Below are 25,277 nucleotides of genomic sequence, written 5' to 3'. Positions count from 1 at the left end.
GAGAAAAGACTTAGGCCAAAAGTTAGGGACTTCCCCTACATGTACACCGGAGCAAGTAGGGAATCCCCCCACCTTTCATTCTACTGTGTAATTTACATCAAAATCAAGATGAGGCACAGATTTGGCTGGAGTCGGCTCGGAAGAGATTCTAAGCACAGGAGAGACCTGCTCAAGAACATGGCCATGTCTCTAATTAAACATGAGCGGATTATGACCACTCTGCCCAAAGCTAAAGAGCTGAGAAGAACTGGGGACATGGTGAGAGGGTGTGCATTAATTAGAATGTAGCTTACCCACGTGGTCGCCCTATTTCTGATTTCAGATGATCACACTGGGAAAGAAGGGATCACCTCACGCTAAACGAGAAGCGTGGAACTGGATGAGGGTGGGTAAATATGGCCGTGCAGTTTAAGTTATCGATGATCACAATACGATATTAATTTTGTGGGGTGTGGTTTTTGTTTTTTAAATTAAAATTGTGCTTTAATACCTTCCCAGGAGGATGGAGTACTGGTTGCTAAGTTATTTGGTCCACTGAGAGATCGCTACATGTCTCGTCCCGGTGGCTACACTCGCGTGTTGAAGGCGCCCAATAGAAAGGGAGACAACGCCCCCATGGCTGTGGTAGAGCTCGTCGGAAACAGGTGTGAGAGGGAGGGATAACTAGTAGCCTTGGTGTACGTATGATTAGTAGTTATTTGTCAATTTCCATTACTGCTTTAGAGGGTTTAACTTCAGAACTGGAAAAATTGTTCTGTAGCCTTTTTCAGAAGATAATAATGCTTGCAGTATACACTGTGCATACCAACCACTGACTAGTGTGGGCACATCCCTGCTATATTAATATCACATCAATATGTATACATGTATGATGTATGTATGATATCAGGAGTACATGAATGATATTAATATCACATTAATATCATACACTGTGCAGTTCAAATACTGTACAATTTTAGGTGACAATGATATTTTGTTAAAACTCCATTTACTATTGTCATGCATTGTACAGGTTTCCCCCCTTGAGGCCAGAGAGGGAGGCGAGGCGTGGAGGTCACCATAGCGACTCTACCGGTCAGTCACTGAACACAATTGAATCACCAGATAGAACAAGTGTAGAGAATGAAGTAGGAACACCTGTTTAATTCAATACATGTATCCTTTGTTGTCAGTTTCAGTGTATCTTATCTCTATTGAGGTATAGTGCTTTAGTTTCCTTTCTGTGAAAAAACAGCAAATGCTATATATGTATATTCAATGACTTATTGATGTTTCTTCTAATTTGCTTTCAACTATAATAGAGTCACATGTGTAGTGTTTGTAGCTACTGATGTACAGTGTACGGGCTATAGGCTAGTTGTAATGGCTGATCCAGTTAACAAACTGTGTGAAGCGTGGCTTGGTGATCTGAGCACAAGCGTTGTAGTCGTCAGCTCCGAAAGCATGTATACAGTACACCACACTTTTCTTGTTGCCTTCTTTGTGCCTATAAAAATAATGATTATTAATAAAGTTGGGTTTGTAGTAGCTTACATACATAATTATAGTTACTGATAGATGTGGAGCGTTCAACCAACACTAATGGGTGTATAGTTATCAGTGCGTATGAGAGGGGTTATAATACGCCAGGGAAGTTTGAAATACGTACTTTCAGTGTTATCATACGTGATTATTTAGGTTGTACAAGTGTCAATATGCATACGTACATAGTCTTACCTATAGACGGGGCCCCCACTCATTCCACTCGCTGTATCGCACTTGTAGCCCAGCAAATCGTTCCACTCCTGCCCAATAGTGCAGCTGCTCTCCCACATACACCTGTCCTCCTTGTCACTAGGGTAACCAACTACCTGTGTGTTAGCCTTGTGCAGAGAATTGCTCCATCCAAACGTCATCCATTGCGGGGAAGTTTTAGAAACAACAATGATTGCATAATCGTACGATGGGTAGCCGTAATCCTTCCACCCCTTTACTGTAATAGCTAACTTCCAGCTGTACAGTTCACCCGTGTTAGGATCGCAACTTTTGCCTCGATGAAAATCGAGATTTTTAAACCACATTTTCTTTTCGAATTCATAAACACAATGTCCAGCTGTTAGTACGTGGTTAGGACCTATTAGTGTGCCTGTACAGCCTGCATCAAGTCGACCAATCACAGAGTAGGGATATTGATCAGTTTTGCTGATTAATTTTCTTGAGTCTGGGGGTACAGAACTTTGCTCGTGTTGTATAGTACCCATTGTGTTAAGCGCATTCAACATACTGTCTGGAATCACGTCTGAAGTGGATGGAAGATTTTGTTTGTTGGCTAGCTCAAATATAGTATTGAGTTCATCTGTATCTCCATCATACTCTAGGCCATCATTCGTCACCACGTACCATTGACTGTACACTTTGTCTTGATAAGATCCGGCCGCAAATTTCACTCCTTTGTCTTCAAAATTGGCATTGACTCTCCCTTCTGTGTCCACATCTCTACCGTGATCAAAGGTTACCTTTCTTGGAGGGTTGATTGTCTTTGGTGGTCTCTCCGGCTTGTGACGTCTTTCGGTTTTCTCTGTTGGTTCGTAAGAATGTCGACGTCCTAATTGTTTCAAAATTTCCAGAGGGACTGAGATAAGAACATTATTCCTGTCTTGGTATTCATCGAAGGCATCTTCACTGTGTTTGGGAGTTGGTGCTTTTGCTCGCTCCCTTTTGGGCGTTATTTGTGGTCGTCGTTTTGGTAACTGAGGTGGTGGTGTCTTTTTGTCTGTCAACTTTGATAAAAGGTTTTTAAATTTGTTATTTTTTGGAGCTTCCGAAGGCCTTGAGTGAGTGTGCTGAGACCTCTCAGGTTTTTTTAAATCTTTTGCAGAATGCTTTGAATCTTTGCGTAGTGGATTTCTCTTCAATGGTTTGTACTTGTGCTGCTTGCTGTACAAGTTTTGCCACAGAGTCGGTATTTCATCATCTGAATGCTTCTCGTCTTTGTGTTTCAGTAGATTTTTTGCAGATGATTTCTGCAGTGGAGTATGAGAATTGAGGCCAAATCCACTCTTCGATAGATACTTCTTCACGACATTTCGTTGCGGTAGTTTTTTCAATAGATCTTTGTCTTCAGCTAAGCACACACATGCCAGGGCAAGGAAAATTGCAAGCTGGAATAGACCTTTCATTTTTGCAAACACAAGTCTATTCTGATCAAATGGTTTGTGAGTAGTGTACTTATTATATCCTGCGTATACGTGGGTATACTTATTGAATAGATTTTTTCACACAAAATGGATATGGCTCATCCTGTACGAATTAGGATCACAATGTGTGTCTGTGCAAGTGTTTGCACATGCATGTTTAATTATCCTCAGGGACAATAGTACGCATGGTAGTAAACAGGATCTATACACCATCATACACTGCATTCAATAATGTGAAATCCATTTAGAAAACATTAACAGTCTTTGCTTGGTGATTAAAGAGCATACATTGAAGTGTTCTCGTATTTTCCCGTGGCTATTGTCGTCCATCACCCCGATATGTCCTCTGTGTATGCAGTAAGCAATCGCCATGTGCCTCGAGTACGTGTACACAGGGCTGCCGCTATTCCCACCAGCTGTATCGCATTTGTGGCCCAGTAGACTTGACCATTGATCTTCAATCTCGCATCTTGATTCCCACATGCACATTCTCGGCTTGTCACTGGGGTAACCAGCGATACGAACACTTGATAGGCTTTTGGGATTGTACGTCCATCCGAAATTCATCGTAGTGCGAGATTTTTTATAGCTAATAATCATGGCGTAATCGTAGGCCGGATGTTTATAATCTTTATAGCCTGCAGGTATGATTGATTTTTTCCATTTGTAAAATACTCCTTTGTCAGGATCGCAGTTCTTCCCACGGTAAAAGTCTAGGTCCTTATACCAAATCCCACTCGTTATATTGTACACGCAATGTCCAGCTGTCAGTATGTGCTTAGGTCCGACAAAAAATCCAGTACAGCCCCTCCCCTTTATGCTGACGATAGCCGAGTATGGATACTCCCTTGGATCAGTCACTTTTACTCTTGAATCCATTTCTGAGAAAATATGTCTTTTACCTCGACGTATAGTCTTGTCTCTCTGTCGTATAAGTTCATTATAAGAGTGAGGCAATTTCTTTCTGGCTCGATTGAATATCTTTTCCACTTGTGATAGATCTCCTACACTTACTTTCCCATTTCGCTCTAAGATATGCCATTGACTGTACAGTTGGTCTTTGACAGAGCCGGGTTGAATGTCCGGGAAACTACTCACTTCTGCAAACTTGAATTCAATAAGTTCTTCTTTGTTAGTATTATGTTGAGATAGACTAGAGATGTTTGTCTTGCTGTTGCAGTTGCAAGCAGTTGAGTAGTGCATACACAGTACATTGATGATACACCACAGCACAGATATACTAGCCATCTTGTAGCATACGATAGCAGGTATGCAGTTTTATTGTGTGATAAGACTAAATACCATGTTGACATGCAAGTGCTTCCTTTTTTAATGGAAGTTAATTGTACAGCACATCACTAGGTTTTTGACATAATTATAGATCTATATGGCTATCTCGCTGGTTTTTGTAAATTAACGTTTTTTATTAGGTTTGATGTGTGCTCTTCTTTACTATGTTGACTTGTGTCCACTACACAGTATAATTATTCCCTCAATCCCTGAGTCTCCTACTAGACTATAGCTCATGTTAAATTTGCAATCACTATTATAATCTTACAAGAAATGAACATGTTTAATTTGCATCATCAATAACTTTCTAATCATTGTTCCTCGTAGCTATACATGTAACTACTCCATGCTAAGGAGTTCCCTCATTCCGTCAATAACCCTCAGGGCAGACTTTATCTTGGGAATCTTGCTGCAAGGCTTTTTCTCGCGAGATTTCTCCAATTCCTTCTCGCACTCTGTCTTCTTGTTCTCTGTCTCTTTGTACTTACAAGGACTCTCTGTCGGCTTTTCACGTTTCTCTTCTCTCTTGGACGGTGTTCGCTCCTCTCCTGGATACGGTAGAGAAACGAGGACTCTGTTATGTTGTCCATAAGGGCTCAGCAATCTGCGTGCACGAGAATCCCACTGCTTCGGAAACTTCTTCATCTTGATTGGCTGGACTTCTCTTGATTTGCTGCATTGAGGTTTGTCTTTCATTCTCCCATCTTCGCACGGATCCCGGCTACGGCTGTCCCTGTGCCTTGGTTGATATCGAGCAGCTGAACTGGTGGTTGCTAGGAGCAGTAGAACACTAGCAGAGCAAATCAAAAGAAGTAGCTTGGCCATCGTATGTATACAGTAGTACTGTGTAGAGTCAGAGTATTCCAGAAAGAGCTAGCTTTTTACTCTTATAGTAACTAGAGAGGAAATGGTGCAGAATAGAAGATAATGCTTTGAATGCACCTTATTTGTGTTTCATATAGGAAATTCATCCTATTGTCCTCAGAATTTGTTTGCAACACGTACATTTATAAGTGAATTAACATGTTAATGTATATACATTGTAATTATTGTCTGGTGAGATTCAGAGTCTAAAATGAACAACAAACACATGCAATATTGAAACTACTGAGTGTCCGTTTTTAGTTTTGCATTTTTTCTCTCTGACTTAGTTATCGGTGCACTTGCAGGTCGACCTTGTGACACTTGTGTGTACATATCACTAGTTCCCATGGCAATACTTAGACACGCCTTCTGCCGTGCTCTCAATACAATCTGCAGCTGTACAATAAATGTGAATTAACATACTGTGATATTAATATAGCAGGGATGTGCCCACAGGAACCTTCTCTTAAATTAGGCCTACTTTACTATATACGTGTACTTTCTGTGTTGAATGGAGGATTTCAAAACAGGCACCACTTAATTCTGGCCACATTTCTGATATTACAGCTAATCAAACCTTTTCTCTGGTTGATCGTATTCCCTCTGCTTGTAGCCTCTCAGTGTTGGCACGGTAATCGCTAAACTCGTCTGTTTTCCATAGCAGTCGTCTTCTTAACAGAGTGTTCTCTGACTTCAGAGCATCAATTCTGTCTCTGTAATTAGTCTCCACCATCCAAACCTGTAGCCAATAGTTAATTAATACCCATTGTCCCCCGTGTAATCAATGGCTCGGGGATTCTTTCAGTCGCCATAACTTGAATTCTGTGGATCCAATTTCAACAATTTTATGATTTTCTGAAAGCTTAGAAAGAGATCTTTCAAATGGTACCATCTATTTTTGGATTTGCCAATTTCGGCTAAATACCATGGATCCAAATAAATACCATGGTCCAAGGCCGAAAAGCAAAAAATTATGACCCCATCTAAATGTTGGATTTAAACACACCATTTGAAAGGTATCCTTTTAAGCTTTTAGAAAATCAGAAAATCGTTGAAATTGGATCAATGATACTAAAGTTATGGATGCTGAAAGATACTACATGTTTACGCAGGGGATTGCTGTCATTTTATACTTTTTCTTGGAAGTCATCCTGTAGTTCCTTCAATTTCCTTATCTGTTGAATGAACGAGGTATTTTATACGTAAGATGTGATAGTGATCATATTGCATATACACATTGCAAGCATACATGATTGTATAGGCTGTTTGTATACTCACAGTTTCTTGTAGTTGGGTTTCAGTTTCGGTATGCTGTTCTTTGGCGGCTTGAATCTTCTCTTTATTTTTACTAATCTCCTTTTCCAATTTCTATACGCAAGGAATTGGAATACATGCAAGACTGATTGATCCACACCAACCTTGTTCCTTTTGATGGACTTTTGTAGGTCATCTTTGAGGGCCATTGCTTTATTGTACTTTTCCCTCATTCCCTGCATGGCGAATTGGTAAAGTGTCACAGCTCTAAACATAATTATCGTACCATATTATAATTATTACACGTCTATATTTGGTCAGCTATATATATAGGAATGTATATGCTGTAAATTAAATATTATTTACTGTACTCAACTTACATCAATTTCCGTCTCATGATCGGCAGTTATTTCCTCAATTTCCTGTCTGTGTTCTAATTTCAACTCAGCCTGGGTTTCTTCTAATTTCCTCTTTGCTTCCTCCCCCAGCGTGTCCGTGAGATGCTGTATCTCGTCACGGTGTTGCTCTTTCAGTTCTTCCTGTTATAGTAAAAAATGAGCTATACAATATGTTGTTTGATACGTAGACACATGCAGTACCGTAATATTCATACATGAGTGCATGCACTGCACATGCACACATACCTCTAGGTTTCCTATTGTTTTTTCTTTCTCTCTCTGTTATATAATAAGAACAGTTCCGGCAATAAATACAGGGACAGATCTTACGTATATGACATTCCAACTCACAACAGACTCCTGTAGTTGCTCATCGGCCAATTTTAATCTCTCTTGATATTCATCTGTACAAGTATATATAATATAGCAGGTAATTTTAGGATCTAACTTGCTAAAAATCTGGAAAATTTTCTCCTTAGAAATTTACTCAGCTTGCTATAAAATTATGGTATCATATAAACAACACTATTTACCTATTTCTTTGTCATAATCTTTGGTGATAGTTTTAACCTGCAATGTTAATGTGAAACAATTGAGCACGAACGCCATCTTTAAAATGTCTGTATATACATACTCACCAATTCATTGTGGTAGTCTTGCATGACACACATCTCTTGCTGATGCTTCTCCTCCAATTCTCTGTAGTAGGATCGAACATTGGTTGTATTGTTTGGTTTCGTAATCACATAACTCACTCTATATCGGTTTGATGGTGTTTGCGTATCTTCTCGGTAGCTTGAAAGAACTCCTCCTCTTTCTATCAGTGAACCATGACCTGTCGTGAATTAAATATAATACTAGTTTAATCTCACCTGATTTTCTTTCTCTGTGTATTTATTTTGAACGGACTCCATCTGAATGTGTAGCTCAGCTATCTCCAATTCCAGTACTTGTTTTTCTTGCGTCACTTTCTCGAGCATGGCTGCCCTCATTACAGTGGAGGCAGTGGGGGAGTCCCTGTGTAAATAGGAGGCTAATTAGCTGTGGGAATATTTCTCATCATGCATGTTTGTTCAAATTGTATAAAATTTGGTCGTACAAGTACAATCATTTGTTTCTTTCCATTTTGTGTACATCATTTGTATACATTGGAAGTATAGTCTGCGTACATACATGGTGGGGTAGCTGAAGGGAATTTCCCACCATGTACATGTACATGTATATACAATCAATTGCTTCCTTCCACTAATTTGTACATCTACAAGCCAATTGCATGTAAAAAACAAGGCGTAAATCAAATGCTTAATACCTTTTACTGGATGGCTTTGACAATCTGGAGCTTGACCTAATCGTTTCCACACTCTGTATTCATATAATCATGGTAGCATGGATTAATTTACAGTGAGCACATGCATGAACTTAAGTGCATGCATGGAACCTCACCTCCTGTTCATCCTTCCCTCCAAAGAAAGTCGATGTGTTTATGTCCACTCTGACATTGGTGGGATTACGCGTGAGGGTGTAGCCTGGAGCTCGCACTATAGATGTTGACTACACAGTGGAGGGGTGTTTGACTGATAGTTAATATCTCGATGCTGTTAAAACTCACCACCAAAGTTTGCTTAGGCTGTGGTTTAGCAGGTGATGTGCTTGTGAAGCTCCTTTCATAATTTCCTCTATATGTGTGCGTGCAATGATTGTACTCAATAAAATAAAATAAACTGCTGAAACCTGTCTACCTGGTCATCCTATAATAAAGCGCTTAAAAATACAGCCAAATTAATAAGCCCTCGAGGTAAAGCGTGTGTTTGAAATTTGGAAGCTATATATATATGTTATTACAGCCACTGTTGGTGTGCGCAAAGGTGACAGGTTTCATTGCATTGATAGAACATGGTGGCTGGCATTAATTTACCTGCTTTTGGATCGTGATGTCCCTCTGCTTCCTGGAATCCTGCATGCAGCGAAGCAAGATGCAAGAATGATTAGCTAGTACACATTGAGCCACACACTTGTTAAATACCACACCAAGTGATCGAAGTACGTAGTGTTATTTTCTTCTCACCTTCTTTTTGAACAGGTTTTCGATTGCCTGGAGCACAGCAGTCTCCTACCAGCTAGAATGTGAGCTGGGGCTGACCTGCGGGTTGAGAAATAGTGGAGCCACATGTCAGGCAAAGATTGAGTCTCCATTGAGCTTGTGTTAGCTTTGTTCATAGTTAGTTACACTAGATCTTGTACAGTCTCATATAATTATGCTTTGTTTCACCACTTTATTTGTATGTTATCGTCACAAATAGCACATAAGCACATAGACATGTGTTAATGACATGCAACTAATAGCTTCAATTTTACATACCTTATCCTATTTTGAGCTTCCTTTTCTTCTATATTTGTATTGCTCATCTTTGTAACTACATGTAAGAACTTATGGCTGAAAATTATGGACTAAATCAGCTAGATTGCTTGTAAACAACTTGTAGTTTGCTTGTACTACTGTTGTACTAAGTGCTTGTAATAGCAACCATAGATAGTAGAGGAAGGGGATTGTGAACGAGATCACGTGAACTCAATTTCATGGACTGTCCGTGTTAGACGGAAGCATTAGCAGAATGGCCGGAAGTAGACAGGAAGTATATAGATCTGTGTTGCTGGGTATGGTTGCAGCCTCCTCTGTGGGCCCTTCTGCTAGTGAAGACATATCAAGGAAGTAGGACTCTGAGCTATGTGTGTATGCAAGCTTTTAGTTTTGAAATTCTTTTTTTTGTAGGTTCTTTCTACTCTGGAAATGTGTCCATGCTACAATTATACAATATATAATATCCATGACAACTCATCATCTATATAACATTATTATGAACTGCAGACAAGCGCAAGCTATGACATTGTAAAGATACACGTACATTATGAATGATATGAGTCAGAATGTGTTGTCAGAGTCCGGTCTTCTGCGTTTGGGTAACGGTTCGTGAACAATTTTTTGACAGAACTTACCTGATCAACTATAATAAGTGTAGAAGAGTGATGCTTTCACAAATCTAATTAAACATTTAAGGCCAGGATTTTCATCACAAAAGTTCAGGGAATCGATGTATCTCAATCAAAATAGCACAGCACGCTGGTAAAGAACTGGAGTGATGAGTTGAGAGAGGGGGTATAAGGGTGTATTCAGAACGTACTGACAAATTCCAAATGAGCTGGCACTGAACACACGAGGTGACGATGACATCAACTCTTGGTAGCTTGACAATGGTGAGCACGTTCTTGACGGCAATTAGTTCAACACTGACTTGGCAACCAAGAAGTGGAGAGATTCAAGAGTTGCTGGTCGACTCAGGTAAAGGCTGATGAGAGCAGACGGGGGATGTCTGCTGCTTCTTGCTTTTCTATCGCTGAAAAAACGCAATTTCTGACTTCCCATGCCCATTGTTTACAATCACACCTGTGTGGGAAAAGAGCAACATGACATTTTCACACTTTTTCATTGAGGCAAAATTATTCTTTCGAGTTAGTACAGCTACTATGTAATAGCTATTCTCATAGAGTAAAGCTAAAAGAATCAGAAAATGCACACTAAAACTTTCAATTGTGAACGGTCAGATCAGGACACCCCACACAAAGAAGGCACCCCATTCGACTTATTTCACAACACTGGAGAACAACAAAAAGCTTATATATCAAAAAAAGGGGCTATCCTGTTAAAGCTCAAGTCAAGGAAACAGCCAATATGCTTACTAGCTTCTAAAAGTGTATCAGAAACTAGATTCTCCCCAAACAGTGCTAAAAACAGGTAAATGGTGAGTCATAGCTAACTTGTAGCTCAACAGGTATATCTTATTACTTAAAACGCTCAAAATATTGTTAGTATAGATTACTACTGACATTAAGGCTCTTAGATAGTCGTTTCTTACCTTTAGAACCGAGTAAAACTCTGAAAAGTCTTTAGCCCGCTCAAAATTAGTCAATTCGCGGTCTAACGCGGATAGACCTCAGCTCTCATGTATGATCTATAGCGCACGTGATCTCGTTCACAATCCCCTTCCTCTACTATCTATGTAGCAACCGAGCCCTGCCCCCTTTTTAGAGCAGGCTGAGTAGGAGGGTGTGTCCCACCATAATTAGACCACCGTACCGTACATACAACCCTTGTTTCCGTCTCTGACAGTAATTAATAGGTAAATAGACACCCAATCTTCACAGTACAGCGAGAAAGTTAAAGAAAGTGAGGGCCTAGGGCTATCGAGTGATTAGATCGGAATGCATTGAAGCCTACCGCCGAACCCCACCACACATTAGTACAGAATGGCAACTGGATACAGGAAGACAAGTGTCACAAATAGCCTAGTACAGTCAAGTATCTTCTCTACACTAAATATTATACCTGAACCTGACAACGGAGCCGTAGCTACAGCCATGTCTAGCTCTACGTCTGAGCAAGAAGCCTACCCTATCAAACCCAACAGAAGGGAGAGAACAAGCCAAACCAGGCTCAATTTTCTGTCTAAGTCAGGAGCTGGTAGTGCCTCCTCTGGTCGTCAAGCCTCCATTGAGAGCACTGCATCTTCAGTAGGCAGTTTGATCAGCCCTATGAGTGGGGATCTAAAAAAAACTATTGGCCTGCAAAGTCGGGACTCACTTGTGTCACTACCGGGAGGGGACTTCGGGTAAGTAGTATAGGGTACTATACTACAGGTGTTATTTAATTGTAGCTAATCTATTGACCATTGTTTGAGGGTTTGTTCTGTTGTGTATTTCTGTGTTGATGTTTTGGACAGTCTCTTATCAGTGCAGTTTCAACATGTCTGGCTAGCTAGCTATACCGTAGTGTATTTATTAGCACATGGTTAAATTTTCGTATTGACAGTAACTAGGTTGGCCTGAGGCATCCACTAGCTAGAGCTTGTGGTAATAAAGTTGTGTGTGTGTGTGTGTGTGTGTGTGTGTGTGTGTGGGTGTGTGGTGTGTGTGTGTGTGTGTGTGTGTGTGTGTGTGTGTGTGTGTGTGTGTGTGTGTGTGTGTGTGTGTGTGTGTGTGTGTGTGTGTGTGTGTGTGTGTGTGTTGTGTAATGTCTTCACCTATTGTTGTTTCACAGCTTACTTGTGTAATAATTAACACAACTCCTATGTGGTAAATGAGTAGACTATGCACCACTGCAATCCCCCACAAATTTATGACCTCTAGTGATCAACAAGCAACCTGTTGCATCGCAGCCATGAGGTTTTCCTGTGTATAGTTGCCATAGATTGTATAGCTTCAGGCACTCTGTTGATTCATGTACACCGAGGGGAAGCCTCTCTTACTATGTACATGCAGTTAGAAATCTGTACTAGCTGAAGGTTTCAATAAAACACGTGTACACTCGATGATATCCTATCACGAGAATTAGCTGTGAACAAAGTGGCCTCGCCTGTACATCTAAACTTTCAGTCTTTCCCTATTCATGCAATGTCCTCATCAAAATTTTAACTGGCAATTTTATTAATTTTGTGCCTGAACTAATTCTAAAACATAGGCTTAAAAGTATCTACTCACCATTCACTCTTACAGTTGTGAAGAAGTCTTTCCTATTCCTAAGAGCGCCACCATAAGTGGTTTGGTGCCACGTCATCCTACTGGCAACAGTCGGAGCCGTCCTAAATCCCCTCTGTCCAATCGCCACAGCATTGGCCTCGAGGAAATGCTCTCTGACTTAGACCAACATGCACGGTACAAGTGTGTGTGTGGGTGTGTGTGTGGGGGGGGGTACATAGCATAGAAGACTTGCAAGAAAGTTTGTGTGGTGAATGTTGTGTGGGCAGGTCTTAGTGTGGTTAGTGTATTGCGTGGGCGTCTCAGATAGTGTGTGTGTGTGTGTGTGTGTGTGTGTTAATATAAGCAAAGCCTCTCTGCATGGGCACTTTACTGCATGGGTACTTTACGAGCATTTAGGAGCATGCAAGTTAGCCGGGAGTACGTTATATGAGAACTGAGTGGGAGGAATTAAAATGTTATTTTTACAGTCGCTATAACTTTCATCAACAACAAAATTAGTCATGAATATAGTTAACATTGTAGCGCCTATCCGGATGAGTGGGCTGGCCCCATTGATTGGTTTAGCAACATCAACCCAACCTTGTGATTACTTAGCTTTGTTGCTAGTGCAAATTTTCTGGTATAGTAGCTTTTAGTTATTGATTTCTTGTGTGTCCCATTTCGATAGATAGTAAGATTTCAATGGAGTGCTGTTTTGAAACATATCCTTTGTGTCGCGTGTGATCGACTGAAGATTGTTTTGCAAAACTGTTCTATGTTTACGTACGTGTGCCAAAGTTTTGATAGATATAAATATAAAACCACACACAAGATGTTTGGTAACTCAAGCCACTGTAGTACGTGTCATGTGATTTATCGCTTAGATGTTATATAAGTCAAACTGTTTCTGTTTGCTGTAAATACTGAAGTGTCAAATATGATTAGTCTTAGTCACTTCTATTGGTATCCTTATAATTCCTTTGTTGTTAAAGTATAGTTCACTTTTTGTTATTTTCTGAATTATGGCTGCAATATATACACCACAATGTTCGCACACAGACACGCCCCCTCCATGCAACACACCCCCTCTTAGTTTAACTGTGCTTATGTTGTACGGTGCTTTGTGTGTATGTATCAGCTAGGTTTTAGATTGTGGCTTCAATATAAATTTATTTATGCTTCAGTTGTATAATTATTACTTTTACAGTGTCGGTAGTAGACATGCACACATGACATAACGGTACATAATTACCAACATACCAGTTGTGTGTGCATTTATTAACATTTTGTTTGTGAAAAGCACAAGTTACAAATTATGCAAATCAGGCACTGTACAAAAATGACATTTTTGTGTTTCCATGGTAGCTCGTGTATACATCAGTGTATTTCCTTTTACTTGCAGAGATACTGGGAGCAGAACAACACGAATACTGTCTCAAGAAACAGCCGCCCTCGTGAACCAACCCATCTCGTGGGAAGTGAGTGTGTGCAGCTAGCATGTTGTATAGTTGGACAGTTATTTAAGTATTATTTCTACGCAGGAGAATGCAGACAGCAGCTGTCACATATGGCACGAGCACGACACAAGAGAAGCGTGTTATCTCAGCGACTCTCAGTATTGTCAGCATTTGAAAGCATTTCACCCGAGGAGGACAAAGCTGCGTTGCTCTGGTATGTATAAATGTCTGCATACGTTACTTGATATGTAAAGTAATGCGACCAAGTATCGGACAAATTGGTTTCCAAGAACTAAACGAATGCGTGGTCATTTAGTTGTGAAATTGTCATTCTTGTGGTTTCTGTTGATATGGTGTATTCCTGTTAGAGGTGTTAATGCAGTCACCCTCGATTGAAGTTATTGGTAACTCGATCTGTTTGTGGATCAATTTATGGAACTATATACACAGCTTCGTTTGTAGTTGACATACCGTAATAATATTATTATAGGCTCGTACGTGTGTGTCTTGGTACGCCCCCCTCATTATACTGAGTGTACTACATCGTGTATTAATTGGAGAGGGAAGACCTGGAAAAGTACTATTTGTTTTCACTAGCCGTTTCCTTTATTTGTGTCTGGAATGTTTGCTTTTGTCTGACTTAGTGGAGATTGAATGTACACATTGTCCAGTTACTGTTAGCGTGGGTTACTCTAGTACATTTATTTCACAATGAGTTTACGTAATTATTGTTGTTTCTGTGCAGCTTGTAAAGTTGTGGCCCACACTACATGCATCAAGCAACTGCATTCCGATGGCATTTACTGCAAGTACACTTTCAGAGAAATCAGACAGAAAGTTAGAGATGTGAGTTATAGTAAATGTATCTGTCCACTTTTGTTCGAGTAGAGCGGAATACTTGTACACACACACACACACCACCCACACACACACACACACACACACACACACACACACACACAGTCCGTCAAGAACCATCATTTCCTAAACCGACGAAAAGCCGTTGGTCGATGCAAAAAGTGCGAGAAAGGCTTCGGGAGTTGGAAAAAGCTGACTGGACGAGAGTTCATTGGGGTCAGCTGCTCGTGGTGTGGAGATAGCTACTGTATGATATGCTTTGATAATAGACTGCGTAAAGAGCCGTGTCACATGGGACCGTTGAGAAATCTCATTATCCCTCCCTCCTGGATCGTCAGAACACCCCCCGAGCTGGTGTGTGTGTGTGTGGGTATATGTGTGTGTAGTGTGTGCGTGGGTGTGTTTCACGCACACTTTGCTTCGTTTACTACATATTGGGCTATAAAAAAGGCAAATTTGTGTGAAAATTAGCCACCAATTTGAAAATTCTGGACATATTATTAGTTTTCTGTACCCTCCCTCCTTCTCATGCAGCAAACACCACAAGCTTCTCCACACTTGAGTGAACTGACCTCACCAAAGAACTCTCGAAGAAAAACGAGAAGAAGTCGGAGGAGAAAAATTGACGAGAGAGCGTCCAAGAACTTTATCGTGAGTGCAGTTTGTATAGTAATGTTGAAATTAGAGTACACGCACTTTTGTGGCAGTAAGGTTTGTCGTAAACATAGATGCAATAATTATCTAGCATTTATATTTATTTATAGATAAAAAAGCTTTTATTAACGAAATCTTCTGACCCCTCCCACCCCATCCCACCCCCCCACACATACATGTACGTAGGTGAAATCGTTTGTAGCCAATCACAAACCTCTTCTCGTCTTTATCAACCCCAAGAGCGGTGGGAAACAAGGAGCCAAGTTATTGCACACTTTTCAATGGCTGCTCAACCCTCGACAAGTGTTTGACCTGTCCCAGGGAGGACCTAAGTTTGGGTAAGACCTCATACTACGTGTATCTGTATATATTTAGGAAGCGAAGCCCTTTTGTACATTGTATAGCGGGTAATTTTCCAGGGGTGAAAAATTTGTTCAACTAGAACGGTTTTCCCGCTATACGGTAGTAGCGCTGATATGCAGGAAGTGTGTGATAACATGATTACACGTATACATGTACAGGGGTTAGACTCTCTCTTCCCCAACTGGATATATCACTTACTGAGTACGTACATCAATATCCATGTAGTATTTCGAGCTGACTAAAATAACATTAAACTTTTTGTGGTTGAATCAGATTCTACTTATATTTCTTCCCCAACTTAGACCATACTGAGTGAGAATTTAAGCCGACTATATTACTTGACATTGAACCCCCCCAGGCTCCAGTTCTTCCGTGGTGTCAGCAATCTTCGTGTGCTCGCGTGTGGTGGCGACGGCACGGCCGGTTGGGTACTCTCCATTCTAGATCAGATGGACATACAACCGTCGCTGCCTCTGGGTATACTGCCTCTGGGCACAGGGAACGATCTCGCGAGGGTGCTCAAGTGGGGAGGGGTAAGACCCTGTGATTATTATATGCTAGCTACGTGTACCTGGCTATTATGACATGGCCTATGTTTCTTACATCCTGTACATGTGTGTGTATAGAATTGTAATAAAAATCATCTATCTGCTTTTCAACTTTTAATTATAGCTGCATGTACACATACGGTATTTGCACAGCCTGTTGCCATGTCCATTCATAAAATACAATGTTGCTTGCATACTGTACAGGTACTAAAAAAATAATGAGTTGTTTGTATCTTTATGCTTAGCAATGAATGGTGTGTATGCGTGCATATGCAGACGATAATTATTATAATTATGCTCTCTCCCTCCCTCTCTCCCTCCCTCCCTCTCCCTCCCTCCCTCTCTCCCTCCCTCCCTCTCCCTCCCGCTCTCCCTCCCTCTCCCTCTCCCTCTCCCTCCCTCTCCCTTCCTCCCTCAGGGCTATACTGACGAACCTATTGACAAGATCCTGAAGCATGTGGAGGAGGGGCCAGTGGTGGAGATGGATCGCTGGCACCTGGGGGTGTGGCCTAACCCTAATGTACGCCACTCATCAGATGATATGCATGCTTGAGTGTTTGTCCGCTATTGAGTGTCTAGTTACTGAATTGTTTTCACATACATGTAAGCCAATCTTTATAGCCGCTCACCCCCCCACACCCACACACACCACCCACCCACACCACACACACAGCTGCCTCCTGAGCAGATGGTGGACACTGACGCTGTGGGGGATGTCCCTCTCCATGTCATCAACAACTACTTTAGTATCGGAGCCGACGCCCACGTTGTGTTAGAGTTCCATCTGGAAAGAGGTGAGTTTTAGTTTTTTTACATACGTAGCTAGCAGTTTCTACAATTAAAATTGTTATAATTATAGCCTCCAGATAATTGGACCCTTTTTGAATACATAGGGACTTGCAAATAAGAGCATAATAATATAAATAATATAAATGGTGATTTCTAATTATGACTGAATTCTTCAGAGGCCAATCCTGAAAAGCTGAACAGTCGGTTGAAGAACAAGGTCTTCTATACCAAGAGAGGTGGTAGAGATGTCTTTCTGAGACGCTTCCACAACATGACCGATCACATCCAGCTCTGGGTGAGGCTCAGTTGATAGTAGCTATAGCAACAACCTGTATGTACATGTAATTACGTTTAATTATGGCGTGTCTTAAAAGAGTTCCCTAGCAATTTCGTATAATCAAGCTGTACGTCATGATTATGACATCATATGACATCACAGGGTGATGGCGAGGACCTGACGCCCAAGATAAGAGCGCTCAAACTGGAGGCCATTTGTCTGCTCAATATTCCCTCGTACAGTGCAGGGACTAACCCGTGGGGCACACCCCCCTTTAGAGATCAGGTATGTATGTGAGTGGGTGTGGTGTGGGTGTGGTTAAGGAACTAGAACAGTCAAGCTCATAGTGTTGTATCTAACTTCATTGCTGTTCCAGAGAATTGAAGCTCAGAAAATGGACGATGGGAGGATTGAAGTGTTGGGATTCTGGGCAGCCACTCTTGTGAGTTTGTGTGTATATACAATTGTACCGTATAGCGGGTGCATTTCGAGGGTATACAATTTTGCGGATTGACCGTTAGAAAGGTTTTCACGGATTTAATTTTCGCGGAATAGCAGCCTTTCTGCAGCATGCATGCATGCATGCGGTACATGCTTGATCAGTAAAAAAACTGCGAACATTTATACCCTCGAAATATACCCGCTGTATACCACATTTCTCTTTCCCCACTCTCTGTATAATATTTAGCAATGAGTAGGTGAATTTATTCTGAGGTACTTGTTTCATATGTATGAAATTAAGTAGCTTAATTATCAGAGATTTATCACACGTGTCCCCTCCAGGCCAAGCTGCACATTGGACTGGCCCACGGGGAACGATTAGCTCAATGTCAACATGTCAAGATCATGACCACCAAGGCTCTACCGGTGCAGATAGACGGAGGTACGCCTATATATATATATAGCTGTATAGGACATTCGGATCATCACTGGCTGATTTCAACTCTAGAATTAATCCAGCCTGGTGAATGTCTCCATAGCAGTCTGAATTAATGATTATTAGATTGGTTGTCCCAAATTTTACAGTCGAATTAGTTACCAAAACGCCTCATATTGTTAACTGTAGCCCAAGGTTTTGATAGATTTACAGCCAAACAGTTACTGCATGTACTTAGTAATTTTAGTTGTTATAAATGTACACCTTTCCTTGAACATACAGAGGCTTGCAAGCTCCTCCCATCTGCGATTGAAGTGGTCCTGAAAAACAAGGTTCCCATGGTAACCAAGGCCCGGAGAAAGTTGAATGTCGACACTCCACTTCAAGGGTAAGCAGAAATGATGATACTCACCCAATGCTAGAAACTGTGGCGAGTACACATTGAATAAGTAGAAATGATGATTCTTACCCAATACTGATTTTTGTAGTTCCGCGCAGCTATAAGGCTTTACTTGTAGTACTATACGTTTATTTTCTCACACTCATTCTCATGTAACACGTACTTGATCCTCGATCCTAATTTATATGACATGTTATATCAAAAGTTCATTAGGAAGAGTACGCAACTCCACTTAAAACCATAGTAGGCGTTTCTTCAACCCTCGTCACAACCACATGCTGGTGTATAAACTGTGAAATCAAATTTGCAATGAATAACATAGTGATATGATTGTGATGATTATCACTAATGTTATTCATTTACAACTGCGGTAGGAAAGGCAATGAATAACAGCGTTACTAATTTTATTCATTGCCTTTCCTACTTGTTGCGGTTACAACAGCCAGTATCTGTGACGTAGGAGTGGAGGAATGCACAGTCTATTGGAGTTGCGTACTCTTCCTAATGAACTCTTGGTTATATACAACCACACCCAAGGGTTAGGTAATGCCAGCTATACTTTAGTGTCATACAGGGGACATCTGACCCTAGGGTAGGCTGTCCCCGCCCACCTGTATCTGTATTATGCAGTGGCAGTTATATCACGATATTAATCTGTATACGAGTTGATCTTGTCCTCCATTGCTCTACTTACACTATCGTTCCTCTATCCTCGTATAGTGTTGTGGATCGTATCAAGCTCTCTGTTTCTAAGGTCACCTCTGAGCAGTACGACAGGTTTCGCTCGGACGTCCCCGAGCTAAAGAGGATTGGTACGTCCTTACATGTATAAATAGAGTCAGTGATGTGCCCAAAATGTTTTAAAATGGTGGCAATTTTCAATCCTCAATTCAGCACACATTTTCCTCTTTTATAGCCTATAATGTGGTTGTTGTAGTTGAACATCTTCCAACAGCCATAACTTTAGTTTTGATGATCCAATTTCAAAATTTTTAGGATTTTCTGAAAGCTTAGAAAAAGACCTTTCAAATGATGTGTTTAAATCCAAAATTTGGTTAGGGCCATAATTTGTCATTTTTCGGCCTTGGACCATGGGCTATAATCCATGGTATCGCCAAATTGGCAAATACTTTTATCTCTCGAATATCAACTTTGATGGTACCATTTGAAAGGTCTCTTTCTAAGCTTTCAGAAAATCATAAAATCGTTGAAATTGGATCTACGGAATTCAAGTTATGGCAGCTGAAAGAATACCCAAACTATTGATTAAACTGGAGGGGAGGCCCAAGAGGTTTTTTGTTTGGTTATTTTTGTCTACCACCACTGACCATGCAGTGTGTTGGCGCATCTCTGGACCGTCACTTCGGTATATTTTCATTTTTCCTTGCAGCCAAGTTTTAGTGGTGATTATCTTTGAACCGTCACTATTAGTACAAGTTTATTTAATCATTTTCATTTTTCCTTGCAGCCAAGTCGGTTGGTATAGTCCACGGGAGTCCGCGGGATTGTCTGCGGACGGTACGAGCTGAGGTGAACCTGTTCACTAACGATCTGAACGAGGACGGGGAGGAAGAGCTGGCAAAGAACTGGCGATTCTTAGACAGTGAGTGTGTACGCTTCTGAGCTGCCTGACTAAACTTAAGCACGCATGTGTATAATATTAGGTACGTACGCTAAATGTAAATTGTGTCCCCTCTGTAACAAGACGGTGTATGGTGTGATAAATTAAAACATGCAGTTTCCATGACTATATATGGTCTGCCCGAGGCTATTTGTATGCTGTATACTATTATAGCTATAGTTACCAACCTTGCTCCTCCGCACACACAGTACTTACTATAGTTCATAGTACTAGAGTTGAGAGTTGAGAATGCTATTTGTACGTACGTGTGTATGCAGTGTACTATAGTGACTTACCCTAGCCCCTCCCCCTCCTTGTAGTTGCGATGACTGGGAGAGTGGAGCGCATGTTCCAGGTGTTACCCGACCAAGAAGAGGCGATGTACATCGGTGATATGTTCTCTGATGGTCTATTTGTTGTTGAGTTGTCTTCTCAATCACCCATGACAAGCACTGATCCTAACCCCACCATTCTGCTCTCTCCAGACATGGAGCAGGCAAGGTTAGTGTGTGTGTGTAGTGGGTGTGTGTGTGTGGGTGTGCAATGTGTGTGTGTGAGGTGTGTGTGTGTATACTTATTTTGTGGTCAATACCTTTCAAATAAAGCCTTATATATATCAAGAAGCACACAGAAGCACAAAGGAAACCTGAGTATATGAGTGCATGTCATGTCTATAGTTCAATAGCTGTATGCACAGATTGCTATACTTGTTGAGCTTCAGTGCATATAGAAAGGCTACCCGATGTGTACAGTTCCCTGGGTACAACACTTATTAGGATGTGTACAGTTCCCTGGGTACAGCACTTGTTAGTGGGTTCACTTTCTTGAACTGTTGACAATGAAATGCTCTGCACACGCTCCACTATCAGACTCTGCTGTGTGCTGCTTTATATTGTTGATGGTTCAGGCCAACTAATTGACATCCTCTCACATGCTAACAGAAGAACTCTTTTCTTGTTATGTAATTAAACACAACTATAATTATGTAGCCAAATAGTCTAACAGGTACTGTACATGTGTACGTGTATATGGGTGTGGCCCTTATCCCTAGGGCTACCCCAGAGGAGGTCCGACACGAGTACCTCGATTAGGCTGAAATGTAGGTAATCAGTCACATGCAACAATTACTTTACTGTTGAATTTTGCACATGAACCAAGCCTAATCGAGGTACTCGTGTCGAACCTCCTCTGGGGCTACCTAGAGCATGCATTGAAGAAAATGTTGGTAACATTTATTTTACGTTGTCAAGGTCACGTATCGTTAATTAAAATAGTGTGGTGGCATACACAATTTTTTTTTTCTTTTACAGATGTTTGGAAAGTGCTGAAGACAAACGAAAAGCTTTTGGCAGGAACCCTTCATATGGTGAGCCTTGGTAGTGAACATGTATTAGAGCCATGAAAATTAATTGTAAATAGCTAAATTTCAGATGTTGTGCTGCTGCAGGGGTTCTAGTTATGTAGGTAATTAAGTTATCAGGTGTACTGCATCTCTATAATTATATGCCAGTTCAACAGCAAGTCAAGGAATTTGTGGGAGTAGTGGTTGCCTAGTGACCATGGCTAGTCACAAGTGTGCTCTTGACCCTTGGGAGCATGCAGGTTTGTTTTTCAATTCCTGAGTTGTCATTAATTGTATTCACAAGCCTTAAGAATGAGGTGAGGTGAGGTGGTGGGAAAAGTGTCAAGCTGCAACTCTTGTGTTTACATATAATAATAATAACATACTGTTTTGGAGCATCAAACATAATTATGCAAACTGAGAACTTTGCGAGGGTTGATCAATTTGTAAAATACAGTCGTAAATTCTTGCCAGCTAGAACACAATAGTTACGATTGCAAAAGGTCAATTTTTCTGCTGATTAAACCCTTTCAGAGCTGGCGACCGAAGAGCAACGTGTGAGCAGTAGGTCCCCTAGCAACAGTCCGGTACGCATCCCGGCAGCTGCTCTCGAGGTTCCCGTTAGCAACGACATCCCCAGCACCTCCAGCGAAGGAACACCAGCACCGTCAGATGATGAACTGTGAGTGTCGTATGTGCATGTGTACACGTTACACTTATCTAAGAGATCTTCTAGCTATACACTAGAGCAAAGGAATGGCTGTCGGTCTACTTTTAATTATAATAATATCAGTTTATAAAAGAGCTACATATACATATACATGTACAGTACTGTAGTGTAGTGTATGCCATGGTTTTTTTCATGCTGATTAATAAATTCAAACAAATTTTTATATTGGATGTGTTCCCAAACTGATGCTTTATTAGCTGGTACATAAACACTGTACTTACTTGTGATACCTGGTTTGTTTTGCAGGGGCATTCTCCGCTGCACCATTGTCCCTGACACAGAGTGAGTTCACGTTACTTTGCTTTGCTAAATTACCACCAATTCTTTGAACCTACTAATTGTTAATTAAATGTTCAATTACTTGAGTTTCAATAGTTCCACGTGTTGGTGAGTGAATGTTGTCATGGTAACTACGAATTTCCCGCAGCTCTGGTGAGACGGACGCTCACGCCTACGGACCTAGTAGTGTTCAGAAGGCGCTCTTTGATGCCGTCAAAAGGGGTAAAATTGCTGAGGTACGTCAATACATAGTCGAATACAGAGCTAACTAGCTCTAAAGCTTACTATAGCTGGTTCGAGTAAATACTGTATAGAAATAAGTCCATACAGCTATTGCATGGCTATGCTTGTAGTACCTGATTTTCCTGGGATTGGCTAGTCTCCCCCCCCCCCCCCCCCCAGAGCTTGTATATTGCTCAAATACAGAGCTGCATGTAGCTACCCGTATAGTACCTGTTTTCATGAGGTTGGCTACTAGTAGTGGGAAAAAAAGTGAAGAAAAAGAAGGTATAACTGGTTCTCTACCAAAGCTCTGCGTGTGTTTATTACCCTCACCTTCCCCAAGGTTGAGGAGCACCACGGTAAGGGAGCCAAGCTGACTGCGACTGACTCAAATGGTTGGACTCCTCTCCATCACGCTGCTCGACTGGAGAAGAAGGAAGCGGTCCAGTACATTGTGGATAATGGTGCGTAGGTCATTTGCCTGTCTGGTGATGCTTTAGCTGTTCCTATACTGATTCATTAATTGCTCAAATAGCTACATGAGTACGTACGTGTTTTGTGCTTGTTGTAAGAATAAAGGTTTTATGTCCAGCTATATAAATAGTTATTATAGCTATACATAAAACATTAATTCTTACAACTACTTATTGATTGCTCTATTGCTCATAAAGTGTTACTGTAATGTTTTGTAGCATATGTGATGTCTGTACGCACAGTGTGTGCATGTGATGTCTGTACGCACAGTGTGTGCATGTGATGTCTGTACGCACAGTGTGTGCATTTCCCTTAACTTTGAAGAATGACTATTATTTTGCGGACTATATAGTCACATGACAGTGTACTACTATACACACACACACACTCTGTCTTACAGTGAGCAAAGCTTCCCTGGACATTGCAGAAGATGAAAAGTGAGAGTTTAAATAATTTTATGTGTTCAATAATTGTCTTGTTATTGCAATTTTTGTGTGTCAGCCATCAAGCCATTACTTTATCTGTGTACTGGATGCAGTATCTCTATGCTAGCACTAAGCTTCATGAAAGTACACGAGTCAGTATACCTTATACTCAGTTTTTTAATTTTTTAATCGAATTAAAACCCTTCAGAAATCAGACTGCCCTCCATAAAGCGGCCTGGTTTGGGTATGTGGACATCTGCAGGATTCTAGTGGAGGCAGGGGCTTCCCTCAACAGACGAGACTATCAGGTGATCTCTCAAGAGTGACGTTCATGTGTAGCTGTTATGTTAATTACTTACCTGTGGCAAAAATAGACTCTCGAGTCATGTGATTGTGTATGTGTACGTGTGTGTACTAGTAATCTTAGCGTATTCTAAAGTTTCTATAATTGTGACTCCATTTCCGCTCTTCCTACATGCAAAATGGACACTCGGGTCATGTGATCGTCTATTGTTCGTGTGTACATACCAACTGATCATTTGGCTTGTTCTTAAAGTTCCTATGAAGTTATTAACTCTGTTTCCCGCTCCCCTATGTGCAGGGTAACACTCCGTACGACAAGGCTGTGCAGAGTGGCGACGCAGAGTTGAAGATGTACCTCAAACGTTAGTATGCGTGGTGGTAGCCTCGGTCCCAGGCCGATTTTTTTCTATTTTTACTATTTTTTCCCCTTACGTTCTTTAGAAAAAAAACGGCCTGGGACCGAGGCTAGCATGGTGGTTACCTAGCTTGCATTGTGTTTGATAAGGTTGTTGTCTAAAACCACCTAGCTTGCATTGTGTTTGATAAGGTTGTTGTCTAAAACCACCTTGAACAAACATTAGCATAATTATCTTAGAAGTTCATGACCTCAATATCATGCTGGTGGAAAAAAGCTGTTTAACTAGTAGCTCTCTTCCCATGCAGGCTTACTAATTTAATTTAATTAAAAAAGATAAGCCAAAGGCCGTGGGAACATGTCTCTGTATCAATGCGTCGTATTGCTCTTATAGGATTTTTTTACAATTATTATTATTTTAATTATTTTAATTACTTTCTCTGCAGGTAAAGAGTCGGAACAAAAATGGAATGTCGATGAAGTTGCAATTTAAATATTCTCAGGCTACAGACGTGACGTGTATAGAAATGCTAGTTAGAGTAACAATATTTTTTGAAAGTACCTCTACTGAATTAATACGTACAATATATATCAAGTTTTCCAACACTGTTTCTTTTTAATCTTTTACTTACCGTTTATCAAATTGAGTTTTGTTTTAAATTTTAATTTGTCATGCAAAGTTATACATGTACTGCGTGCTGTTTTATTAATTGGTGTAATTAAATTGAATTAAGTTAATTATAGCAACAACAATGACAATAATCATTTGCAATGAAACATTGTAACAAAAAAATCTATAACTCGAGTTGT

At 40.7% G+C, this 25,277-nt stretch overlaps 4 protein-coding genes and 1 long non-coding RNA gene across 7 annotated transcripts; 2 read left to right on the top strand and 3 right to left on the bottom strand.

The window, feature by feature from the left end:
- The first annotated feature begins 64 nt into the window (after positions 1-64).
- LOC135344340 (large ribosomal subunit protein bL17-like) lies at positions 65-1,281 on the top strand. The gene is made up of 4 exons (XM_064541514.1): positions 65-258; positions 323-385; positions 499-644; positions 1,013-1,281. The coding sequence occupies exons 1-4, from the start codon at positions 109-111 to the stop codon at positions 1,143-1,145; spliced, it is 492 nt and encodes a 163-aa protein (XP_064397584.1). The 5' UTR covers positions 65-108; the 3' UTR covers positions 1,146-1,281.
- Positions 1,179-3,158, bottom strand: LOC135344339 (uncharacterized). The gene is made up of 2 exons (XM_064541513.1): positions 1,717-3,158; positions 1,179-1,486 (listed from the first exon to the last, which is right to left on the bottom strand). Exons 1-2 carry the CDS (start codon positions 3,156-3,158, stop codon positions 1,354-1,356), a joined length of 1,575 nt encoding a protein of 524 aa, XP_064397583.1. The 3' UTR covers positions 1,179-1,353.
- A 1,546-nt stretch (positions 3,159-4,704) lies between these two features.
- Positions 4,705-9,510, bottom strand: LOC135344538 (WD repeat-containing protein 87-like). 2 transcript variants are annotated; one of them, XM_064541761.1, is made up of 18 exons: positions 9,342-9,510; positions 9,048-9,122; positions 8,898-8,936; positions 8,592-8,658; positions 8,426-8,533; positions 8,292-8,344; positions 7,855-7,999; positions 7,738-7,799; positions 7,621-7,681; positions 7,516-7,552; positions 7,334-7,386; positions 7,229-7,261; positions 6,965-7,123; positions 6,749-6,820; positions 6,609-6,698; positions 6,464-6,505; positions 5,908-6,069; positions 4,705-5,726 (listed from the first exon to the last, which is right to left on the bottom strand). In XM_064541761.1, exons 1-18 carry the CDS (start codon positions 9,386-9,388, stop codon positions 5,571-5,573), a joined length of 1,461 nt encoding a protein of 486 aa, XP_064397831.1. In that variant the 5' UTR covers positions 9,389-9,510; the 3' UTR covers positions 4,705-5,570. The 2 variants fall into 2 exon arrangements, with proteins under 2 accessions (XP_064397831.1, XP_064397830.1); XM_064541760.1 differs by having other exon boundaries at positions 9,048-9,231; positions 9,389-9,492.
- A 272-nt stretch (positions 9,511-9,782) lies between these two features.
- LOC135344540 (uncharacterized) lies at positions 9,783-11,043 on the bottom strand. Its single transcript, XR_010397469.1, has 2 exons — positions 10,894-11,043; positions 9,783-10,424 (listed from the first exon to the last, which is right to left on the bottom strand). It is a non-coding gene; the product is annotated as an uncharacterized LOC135344540 (long non-coding RNA).
- A 69-nt stretch (positions 11,044-11,112) lies between these two features.
- On the top strand, positions 11,113-25,168 carry LOC135344537 (diacylglycerol kinase zeta-like). Of its 2 annotated transcripts, XM_064541758.1 has the most exons (28): positions 11,113-11,646; positions 12,530-12,688; positions 13,896-13,971; positions 14,035-14,164; positions 14,696-14,796; positions 14,914-15,162; positions 15,343-15,459; positions 15,649-15,800; positions 16,184-16,358; positions 16,792-16,893; positions 17,047-17,167; positions 17,339-17,457; positions 17,602-17,724; positions 17,816-17,881; positions 18,223-18,322; positions 18,599-18,704; positions 19,437-19,528; positions 20,185-20,319; positions 20,658-20,838; positions 21,648-21,703; positions 22,214-22,361; positions 22,656-22,691; positions 22,837-22,924; positions 23,254-23,374; positions 23,785-23,821; positions 24,018-24,117; positions 24,411-24,474; positions 24,914-25,168. In XM_064541758.1, the coding sequence occupies exons 1-28, from the start codon at positions 11,285-11,287 to the stop codon at positions 24,958-24,960; spliced, it is 3,363 nt and encodes a 1,120-aa protein (XP_064397828.1). In that variant the 5' UTR covers positions 11,113-11,284; the 3' UTR covers positions 24,961-25,168. The 2 variants fall into 2 exon arrangements, with proteins under 2 accessions (XP_064397828.1, XP_064397829.1); XM_064541759.1 differs by lacking the exon at positions 12,530-12,688.
- The last annotated feature ends 109 nt before the right edge of the window (positions 25,169-25,277 follow it).

This window comes from Halichondria panicea, chromosome 11 (genome assembly GCF_963675165.1).
Source record: "Halichondria panicea chromosome 11, odHalPani1.1, whole genome shotgun sequence".
NCBI classification, from domain to species: Eukaryota; Metazoa; Porifera; class Demospongiae; order Suberitida; family Halichondriidae; genus Halichondria; species Halichondria panicea.
The sequence above is the reverse complement of the archived record's forward strand: the minus strand, read 5'-3'. Positions and strand labels throughout refer to the sequence as shown.